The sequence below is a fragment of the Egretta garzetta genome, unplaced genomic scaffold (genome assembly GCF_000687185.1).
Source record: "Egretta garzetta isolate BGI_Z169 unplaced genomic scaffold, ASM68718v1 scaffold71, whole genome shotgun sequence".
NCBI classification, from domain to species: domain Eukaryota; kingdom Metazoa; phylum Chordata; class Aves; order Pelecaniformes; family Ardeidae; genus Egretta; species Egretta garzetta.
Genome location: NW_009258618.1, coordinates 755,549 through 765,713, shown reverse-complemented (window position 1 = coordinate 765,713; position 10,165 = coordinate 755,549). Strand labels below are relative to the sequence as shown.

General features: G+C 48.4%; 3 protein-coding genes across 3 annotated transcripts in view; 2 read left to right on the top strand and 1 right to left on the bottom strand.

Annotated features, from left to right (window-relative positions):
* Window positions 1–152, bottom strand: part of DCTN5 (dynactin subunit 5) — a 7,531-nt gene extending 7,379 nt beyond the window's left edge. The window contains exon 1 of the mRNA XM_009648084.2: window positions 85–152. Coding sequence (XP_009646379.2) covers window positions 85–152 — 68 coding nt within the window. The remainder of the gene's footprint in view (window positions 1–84) is intronic.
* LOC104134546 (partner and localizer of BRCA2) lies at window positions 105–5,688 on the top strand. The gene is made up of 4 exons (XM_035903546.1): window positions 105–2,190; window positions 2,931–3,733; window positions 4,297–4,435; window positions 5,603–5,688. Exons 1-3 carry the CDS (start codon window positions 252–254, stop codon window positions 4,390–4,392), a joined length of 2,838 nt encoding a protein of 945 aa, XP_035759439.1. The 5' UTR covers window positions 105–251; the 3' UTR covers window positions 4,393–4,435; window positions 5,603–5,688.
* A 1,884-nt stretch (window positions 5,689–7,572) lies between these two features.
* LOC118453293 (partner and localizer of BRCA2-like) overlaps window positions 7,573–10,165 on the top strand; it is a 3,823-nt gene continuing 1,230 nt past the window's right edge. The window contains exons 1-3 of the mRNA XM_035903558.1: window positions 7,573–8,009; window positions 9,052–9,200; window positions 9,931–10,160. Coding sequence (XP_035759451.1) covers window positions 7,953–8,009; window positions 9,052–9,200; window positions 9,931–10,160 — 436 coding nt within the window. The 5' untranslated portion in view covers window positions 7,573–7,952. The remainder of the gene's footprint in view (window positions 8,010–9,051; window positions 9,201–9,930; window positions 10,161–10,165) is intronic.

Below are 10,165 nucleotides of genomic sequence, written 5' to 3'. Positions count from 1 at the left end.
CGGCCCGTCCTGCCCAGCCGGGCCCGGGCCCAGCTCTGCTGCTCCCTCCACGCAGCTGCTGCCACATCCAGTGCCCGGGCCCACACCCGGCCTTCCCGCTGCTGCCCAACCTTGACCCTCTCTGCTTCCCCCTCACCCGGTCTGCACTGCATCCCGACTGCAGGAGCCCACTCTTTCGCTCCTAACAAAGCCGTCCAGTTTTACCCGGTGATGTTTTCCCTGGGCAGGACTTTGCCGGGAGTTCTTTAAACATGTGGCTTTTTTTCCCTGCAGGTTCTAGAGATAACATATCTCCTAGCACTGACAAACACGAAACCTCTCAGTTACAGACTAAAACCTGCTCTGATCTTGACACAGAGAAGAAAACATCTGCCGTATCTAAACATGTTCCTGAATTCTCCAATAATGAGGTTAGCCTGCAGGACAGCTCACAGGCAGAAAGCATACAGGCTAGTCAGGAAATCCTGGGCTGTGGAATTGTTAGGCCTGCCCCTGCGGAGAAAAAAACCCAAACCTCCAGAAGCCTGATGAAGCTGAGGAGACGGACGAAGCCTCTGGTATCAGAGGAAAGGGAATCAGTGCGTGATATGCATCTAATCGATGCTGACGAAATGGTGAAAAAACAAATTGCCAGTACAGAGGAACTTCAGTCACCAGTCTTCAGGCGAAGCAGTCTCTCGAACACTGAGGAAGATGCTCAAAGGGCATCCAGACCAGCACTTGCACAGAGAGAAGAAAACAGTTTCACTCCTCCCAATGCAGCGTTGGGAGTTGTACGAGACATGCTTGATGGCAGTGTCCCTGCAGGAGCGCCTCAGCCGTTCCCGTGTGTGCTGAGGGACAGCAGCGATGTCTGGCAGCCCAAGTCCCCGAGTGCTGTGGCCGCATTTGATAACTGTGAGCCTGCAGAGCTGTGCTCAGAGCACGGTGACTCTGTTTTACTTGACACCAGTGGTGATAGAGGAAAAGAATCCTCCAGTATAATAAAACAAACGGACGGCGAGAGTATGTGTGAAGATCAGGGAGAATTACACAGGCTCTTGGATTTAATGTCAGAAAATGAAGTATTGCCTGCTGACGGAAATAGCACTCTAGCTAATGAGAGCAACGGCCGCGAAGGAAATCCAAGTGACGCTAATCACTTAAATCCCTTTCCTACAGATCTTGCTCTGGGCAATGTTGAAGAACTGTTGGAGAATCAACAGCTTGAAGTTCAGTCAAGGGTTTCTCACCCAGAAAAAGTGACAGCTCCTGAAAGCACACTGAACTCTTGCACGGTTGTTGAAGGGCTTCTCTTTCCGGTTGAATACTATGTCAGGACAACTCGACGCATGTCTAATTGCCAGAGGAAAGTGGACCTTGATGCTGTAATTCTCAGCCAGCTGGGCAGAAGCAAGAAAGGTCAGCGAAGCAAGTGCAGGCAGAAAGATGCAAATGCAGATCGGCCCTCCCAAGAAAGAGTCGAAAATGATTTGGAGTCAGGGGTTCTGCTGTTCCCTTTTCTTGGTGCAGAAAATGATCCAGCAAATACAAGCAGTCCTCAGAAATCTCTTCCTGCGTCCAGTGGGAGCAGCACTTCACTTGGATCGATTTCTCAAAACAGTATCACTAGCACAAAGCGAGATCAGAGACAATCACAGAGGAAACAGAAGGGAAGAAGAAAGTCTACCTGCAAGCGCCCCGTGCATCAAGTGTCACAGGAACTTATAGAGAGTTTGGATCTCGTAAAGCCGAGGGAAAGCAGTAGTCTGCTGCCAAGTGAGTGTCAGAGTGAAAAGGAAAACTGTGAGGCTAATCTTGAAAAGTCATCCTCAGGTGAGAGGTTGTCTGCTGCTGCAGCTCGTGGGTCTGGAGAGACAAAAGTCACTGGTGCTGTACAGCCAGCGGGTGCTGATCCTCATCCTGCAGGAAGCCAAGCGCTTGGCAAATGCTGTAAGACTCTGTTGGAACAGGGTCAAAATCCACATCAGGACAGCGGTTCTCTGATCCCAGGGAATGAAACTTTTGCCAGCTGTATGGGAGATCTGGAAGCCAACTTAACTGCGGGTCAGGCTGGTGAACATCTAGAGGATGTTAAGGAGCAGCATGTGCAAGGAGCCTGCACGGCTGAGCAGCTCCTAGCAATTAATGTCCCTCGGCACCGCTCCCTGCGTTCCTCTGTGAGACAGAGAGCCAGTCAAGTCTCAAAAGGTACTTCATCAAATATAAACACTCCCTAAAGCCACAGCCTGAGAGCGAGGCAGGGAAGCGTCCCAGTGAGTGCTGTTCACGCCCTCTGATACTTTTTTATTCAAGAAAATCTGATATGGGTTAACTATTTTTATTTTTTTAATGAGAGGTTTTTTTAAAAAATTAGCTCATTGTGGTGCCCATGTTCCTTGAACAATTCCAGAAACTTCTGCTTCAGCACAGTGATGGGGAGTGAACAGCAGTGCACGGATGAGGAGTGAGGCTGAGAACTTATTACAACTTGCTGTTGGAGTGAATGTTGTGCACACTAGACCTGATTTTCCAGCAAACGGATGCAAATCTGTTTCTCCAACTAAGTCTGCCTATTAATGATATTTTTTTTTCCCTGCTGACAAGTATGAAACACAAAGGGTAGCATTACAGTCTGAGGGTCTGTGAATATTGTGGAAAGAGAAAGTGTTGGGAGAAAACCAAACAAACCAAACTGACCAAGCACTTGGTCAATTCTGGCAGTCCTTGGCAATGATGATATTTTAGCTGAAGGCTTGATGTGTAGCAATTGCCAAGTGTCAGATCTTTCCAGGAAAGGGCCACTTCCACATGTTAAGACGGATATGGCTTTTGAGGTTTTTTTTGGAAAACAGAGTGACGCTCTGGATGAGAGATTCTGAAACGGCTAGGTGCTGGTTAGTTTATGATGTGATGTTCTCTCTTGTATTCTTGTGGTTTTCCTTGTCTAGATGAGAGCGAAAGAGGACGTAGCTATCCAATGGGTGCAGAGGGTCCTGCTTCTCTTGGCCTCCCCGCTACGGACCATGATATTTGCGGCTCTCTCTTCTCCTTCCGCAGTCTCCAGTGGCTGGGCCCCAGACTGGGTATCAGGGACTTTCACTTACCGGATGAGGAATTTGGACTACTGAAACTTGAGAAATTAGAATCTTCCCCTGTGAATGACTTGGAGGTTTTTGTTCCTAGTGTGTTTAAAGACGGTGTGGCTTCAGAGGACACACAAGATGCACAAACGAATCCAGAAGAAAAAAGTCTCAAGAGTAATCTGATTTCGCGTTTCAAAAATGGATTGCCCAAGTCACCTCACTTAGAAAGCCCAGCTTCCAAGGAGGAACTTTCCACCCATGAACTGCTATTCACTCCTGTGGGGACTGTCTTAGCTGGTGCTCCCACTCAGCCCGAGTCTCAGATTTCCTCATCTGTTTTCCCTGTCCTGGGTGCAACCCCAGCTGTTTTACCACCAGTATGTAGTGAGGTCTCCCCCCGTACACCTTCTGTACCTCCCTCGCAAGCGAGCCTGCACTCCTCCAAAGGAGCATCTGCCCGGGTCGTGGATGATGGGGAATGCAAGGACTCTGCCATTCCCCTGCCCTGTGGTGCAGGATCTGCTAGAAAAGAGGAGGAGCAAGGAGCAATGTTTCCTTTAGAAGCTGAAAGAGGTCCTGAAAATAAATCTGATGAGGCCGTGGCCTTGGAGAAGCATCAGCAATCAGAGAGCAAAGAGCAGAGATCCTGTAGAGCTTCTCCTGAACAGGTAACAAGCTGGCCAAGGGTACTAAACCAGCAGTCTTGTGGGTGAATTCCCTCTTCCAGCATCTCACCTGACTTCAGGGGAAAGACCTCTTTGCATGCCAGCCCTTCATGCTGTCTTTTAGCTGACTTAGTAAATGGTTGGTTTTCATCTGTTGCCTAAGGTCTTTTGACCTCAAGAGCAAATTCTTTAAAATCCTGCTTGATGAAACCGGAGATGCAGGTTTCAACACTTACTGCGGGGTACATGTTTGAAACATGTATATGAACAAAAATTTTCTGGTACCCACATAGTGTTGGTCTACCTTAAGGAAAATTTTCAGCTAGGCTTTGGTAAAGGAGATTAAATTACTTGTATGCGGGATGGCTACTGAGAGAATGACTTTTCTCTGAAGGCTGAGTGTTGCAAAGTGGTGATAAAAGACAATTTTCAGGTGAAACCAGGAAATAACCCATCTGAGATCTCTTGGTTTTCAGAGACATGCAAGTATGAAAAGAGGTGCTCCTACCGTAGCCCTCTAGCAACTGCATGCAGAGTGAATGCACATTTCTGCCTCATTCTTGCAGGTGCTGAATGTAATTTCAAAGTTGAATTATCCTCATTCTTTACTTGTTTGTGCAGAAAAAAGATGTAGCAGAACGGTTGACTCCAGCACTGCTTGATGGCCTGAGAGAAGAGAGCTTGCAGCTTGTATCAAAGCTAAAGGTGGGGTAATCGTTTACTGAGTCAGTAACAGCTCTTTAGTATCGAGTTTAACAAAAAAGCAGTAACAATTGCAGAATGGCTGGTTGAACAAAATAGATTGCTGTTTAATTTGATCAGTTCTGTCTTCACCTGTGGTAAAGCATGCTGAAAGGTTAGACTGCTGTTTGCCTCTTTTTGACTCATAATGGATTTTGGTGTTTGTTTCTGAATAATGAATGTCTAAACACATGCAAATGTCTTAACAAACAGAACTGCTGCATTTTTGTGCAGCCCTAGGTAAAATGATCTTGGCTCTTGTACCCCTGTTGCCTGCCCTGTGGCCTCCTGTCACCATTTCAGGCACTAAGTAACAGCAGGGAGGAAATTTTGTGAGGGGCTACAGCGCTGCCAAATCTGCGCGTTGATGTTTGCACCCTCCTGGAAGGGAGCCTTGCTGGTCCAAGCCACAACCAAGGCAAATCTCGCCCAGGACTGTTTGCACAGCTGAGCCACGGGGTCTTCCTCCTGCAGTGGTGTCCTTCCACTCCCCTCCATTTCATAGTGGGTAGAGAACAGTTGGCAGGCAAGGAAGCAACATCTGTGGGAAAGCCCACTAAAGTCCAAATGAGCTTCCAGGGGCTGGGTCACCTCTAGCTTTTCCAAACCAAAGTGCAAAGTTTTGCTCCAGAAGCAAGCCTAGGGGGGTGGTTAGTGTAACCAGCCAACAATAATATGGCTGAAGCTGAAAACTTTTTCACGAGGGAGAAGGCCCTTGCTTTGTTAAATTTTAAACTGAGCCTGTGCTACTGCAAGTCCTGTCTCCCGTTTGTGCAACAAGGGAAGCAAGTGCATGACTGCAGGTAGGTGGCACTGGGGCTTTGTTGTGGCTGTGCCATGGTACCCCCAGTCCTGTCCCAGCACTGGGCTTTGCTGGGCCCCTGTCCTTTCAAATGACAAGTGATTTTTGTGAAGTGAGCCAACACGTTTGCTGCTCTGAAGGTAAAACCCAGATGGCTTGTTTTCCTTGGTGCTTTACTGGCAGATTACTCACAATGAAACTTTGTAAGCGTTAGGTTTTAGCCTCAAATTCTCATCACGCTGACTGTCAAGCATTTTTCTCAGGCTGAACCTTCAGGTTAGATAACCATGTCTGTCTGAAGAAAACCAGCGCTATTTTGTTTTGGACAGGATTCTTCAAGTTCCTGCGCTGTGGATGTGAGTACCATGTGGTGGGAGGCAGCCGGCAGCAGAGAGCTGTGTGTGGTGACTGCTTGCGAGAATTCTGTCTCCCTGTGGAAACCTCTGGCATCCAACTGCTGGGGAAAGGTCTATACTTGGCAGCTCGGAGAGGTGTGAACGCAATCCTTATTTCTAGAATTTAGGGAAACTTTCTTGTCCCACTGTGTTAGTTCCCAGGATACAAGGAGCTTGCAGTCATGGGTGCAAGGTAAATTCTTTAGGTGGCATAAATTTTTCATTCTGTCAGGCAACAGAGGAGAACGATTCGCACTGCTGACAGAAAAGGCTGGTAGCTTGTATGGTCACATGTTACCTGCTGGAATTCAACACTTCCTGTACTGAATGGTGGCTGCACTACAGCCACGGACCCGTGCTCTTTCCCCTTACGCTCCCTGGAGACACTTCTTGTCCCTTAGATCAGCAGAGTTTGTTTAATTAGGTAAACAGTCAGCAGAGAGTTCAGCTATTAATCTAAGTGTGCTTCTTCAGAGGGATCTGAAAATTAGTTCTGCTCCATATCATTTTACTCGAAACACTCTAGAAAATGGGAACAAAGTCAAGGGGACGTTGTGGCTAACTCACTACAAGAGGGGCCCCTCACTACAAGAAAGATGTTGCGTTGCTGGAACGTGTCCAGAGAAGGACAACGGAGCTGGTGAGGGGTCTGGAGCCCAAGGCTGCTGGGGAGCGTCTGAGGGAGCTGGGGGTGTTCAGCCTGGAGAAGAGGAGGCTGAGGGGAGGGGAGCCCTTATTGGTCCCTACAACTGCCTGAGAAGAGGGGGAAGCCGGAGGGGGGGGGCGGGTCAGGCTCTGCTCCCAGGGAACGGGCGATGGACGAGGGGAAACGGCCTCAAGTTGTGCCAGGGCAGGTTTAGGTTGGACATTGTGAAAAATTGCTTCCCCGCAAGGGCTGTCAAGCACTGGAAGGAGCTGCCCAGGGAAGGGGTCGAGTCCCCATCCCTGGGGGTATTTAAAAGCTGGGCAGAGGAGGTGCTTAGGGCCAGGGTTAGGGGAACGGTTGGGCTCGGGGATCTTAAAGGGCTTTTCCAACCTAAACGATTCTATGATTCTGTGACACTGAATTCTTGGTTTGCTGTCCTAGATCCCTGTAATACAGATCATTCCTCTGCCGGACACCTGTAATCTCGTGTGTATTGCACTGGGAGATTTGGAGATTGGAGAAATAAGGTGGTGTGTTTATTTCTTACCAGTGCGTTGCACCCTGAATAGCTGCAGCTTAACTCTCCTCTTGTGTAGTGGTTGAAATAATCTCTTAGTAATGTGTGACTTTCTCGGTTGCTTTAGCAGTTAGAAAATATGGAAGGGATTTCTAAACATCACCTATGAAGACTTGCTTATTTGCCCCTAGAGGTGGTAGACTGTTTAGACATGTGCTTATCTTTATACGGAGTGTTTGAGTTATGCTTCCTTCCGTCATTGGGTGTACTTTTCTCTTAATTTAGGCTCTTGCTTTATTCTTCTGAGAATGACTCATTCAAGCCATCGCTAGTAAAAACTGGAAATATAAAAGCTGTTCTTGGGCTAAAGGATAGGAGGCTGGTCAGCAGCAGCAGGACTGTGCAAGAGCAGCAAGTGGAAATAGTGTCACTTTCAGAGGCAGGAAGGTGAGTCTGATGGGTTTGGGGTGGTCTCGGTGTGATGGGTGGAAGAAAAGTAAGGAAACATCTCGGATATGGAGAAGTGTCAGGTTCCTCTTCTTTGTGGAGATGTGCTGAAGACAGAACACATACTTGTTATTTTGACTGCCTTTTCTTGCTTGCTCATCTGCTGTTCAGGACCAAGGACGGACAGACTTTGATGCCCCCCGAAGAAACCGTTTTAGCTTTTGCTGAAGTGGAAGGCATGAGAGACGCCTTGGTTGGCACCACTGCAGTGAACAGCATTGTTGTTTGGTCAGTGTTTCCTTCGCAATTAAACGATTTACCTTGCAGGTGTACATGCTAGCCACAGACATTCTGTAGAGGTGTTGGTTGGCAGCTGGTTTGCCTGTGAAATGATAATTGTCAAAGGGCCTACAGCCCGGCACTTCAACTTCTAACAGTTGGATAGATGGCAGATGAACTATGCTGCGATAATTCCACTTGCTTTTGCGTCATATTCATTACATCTCTCCCTGTGGCCTCTTCTCTTGGTTTGGTTCATGTGAAACCAAATATGTGTCTGTCTTGCATAGCGGTGTAACTGATTTAGAAAATAACAGATAGAGGATGGAAACACAGTCAGAATTTGTATTTTCACCAACTGCAGGAATTTGAAAACAGGCCAGCTCCTGAAGAAGATGCACGTTGGTTATTCCTACCCAGCTTCCATCTGCCATCGAGCATATTCCGACTCTGTACGTATGTGAAATATGATGCGTGGATTGTGCATGACCTGCACTGACCAACCGTGGTGGGGACTTAAGGGATTAGGATTCCTGGAGTGGAGTGAAGTATCAGCTCTGTTCGGACACACCGAGGCTATTTCAAAGGAAAACAGGGTAACGAGGAGCAATAAGGCACCAATACCTCGAATTCTTGGCTTTCTGCAGTGTACTGATAAAATGAGAGGGATGCATCGAGTGTATTCCAAAGCAGCAAGCATCTTGGGCAGGGGAAGCAGAGGCGCTGTTGCCCAGTGCTGGTGCTTGGTAAGGTCTCTTCCATCTCCCGCCTGGGTAGCTGCTGGCGTGGTGACGGCACACTGCCGTTGTCGGGAAACCTGTTTGAAGTGGTTATTATTTACATGCACCCCGAGGATATCAACTGTTTAAACCCAAGATTCATACTAATGATTCTTTCCCACTTGCTTCCACCTGGGCTGTGATTCCAGAGGGATTTTTGTAGTTTGCCAAGGATTTGCTTGTTTTCGGTGAGCATCTAACCTTTTGGGGACAAGAATGTCTTGTCCGATAACGATGGCTGGAGTCGGACTCTTTGGAGACATCCACGGAATATCTGTCCCAGCGTATTTTGTGCTGGCCTGCGGCTGTTCTGAGAGCCACTGTTCTCAGCTGTACTGCTTTGCGTGGAACTCTTGTTAAATTTATAAGCTCCTGGAGATTAAAATGAGGCCCGGAAAATTTACTTTAAATGTCATCACATCCTGTAGGAAGTTTGGCTTTTTCGGGCAGAAAGATTAAGTGTGTAAATTCATTGGGTCACTGAGCTGCCATTCTGCCTTATTGCATCAGCCCTTATCAGCCAGCAGCTGCCTTGTTTTTTATCTAAATTGATAAGGAAAGCAAACCATTTCTGTTTATTCAGTAAAAATAATGCATCACTGTCCAGGGGCCTTTGATTATAGAGAGAATGTAGCAATTAATTTTTGGAAAATTCTTTGGGTTTTTTCCCCTCTTGCTGTTGTTTTTAGTGACGTATTTTTCCTCTGTGTATCAGGGCCTTCTGTTTGTTGTTTTAAGCCATCCACATGCCAAAGAGAGCGAGTCCTGTGGAAACCCCGCGTTCCGTGTGATAGCGTTCAACCCCAAAACAGCCAGGAGCACAGGAGTGATGTTCTCTTCCCTCCCGCCTGGGCACGCTGGAAGGCAAGTACCGCAGGGCCTCTGCGTGCTGGCTTCACGGCTCCTTTGGGGGGGTTTTGGGGGAGGATCGCTTAACGAGCCGCGTAGCATTGCTGGCGAGGATCCATTTGCCATCTTGCCCATGATAAGGAGGCTGCATCCGTTGCTGCCGTTTGTCCTGTACGTGGGCTGGAATGGGGCGAGGGTGTTGGCTGTTTCCTGCCCGCTTCCTGCGCCCGTCTGCGCGCTGACCTCTGAGCTCCCGGCCTCACCGCGCGGCAAGGGGCTCCGCTGGCAAACAGGAGCACTGATTTTCTGCGTGCGTATGCTTTTGTCCTTCTCCCCCCTCTTGTGAAAGAGCACTTTGCTAGGTTTATTTATGTTAGGCAGCTGTTTGCCGTCAGATGACCTTTTCCTTCCTATGTCTTGCATTTTGAAGACTAAGCTGTTTCAGACGCAGCCTTGCGATGCCCTTACATCCCTCGTCGTGCTTCCTACATACGCAAATATTAGCGGATTGAGATCTTGGCTTTACTGAACAATTTCCAAGTCTGTGCTGAGGCTGCAGAAGGATTGTCTCGACATCCTTCATTCTCGGGTGCGCTGAAGATGCAATGTGTAACGTTGCCTGGCTTCCTACAGTTGGCTTAAATTTGCTTATTAATTTTCTGTGTGAAAAACTAATTTAAAAATTATGCAAGAGTGTTTTCACAAACTGCAGTGCTGTGACCCTTCTGTGTGTGTATGACCGTAGGTACCTGGAGGGTGACGTGAAGGACACTTCTGCTGCGGCCGTGCTGACGTCGGGAGCCATCGCGGTGTGGGACCTGCTCCTGGGGCAGTGCACGGCCTTGCTGCCCCCGGACCCGGAGGGGAGCTGGGCGCTGGCCCGCTGGGCCACCACCGGTGCCTGCCTGCTGGCCGGGCAGCGGGATGGGACTGTTTGCCTGTACCGGTACCAGCAGCCCCACGCAGGAGAAGCCCGCTGG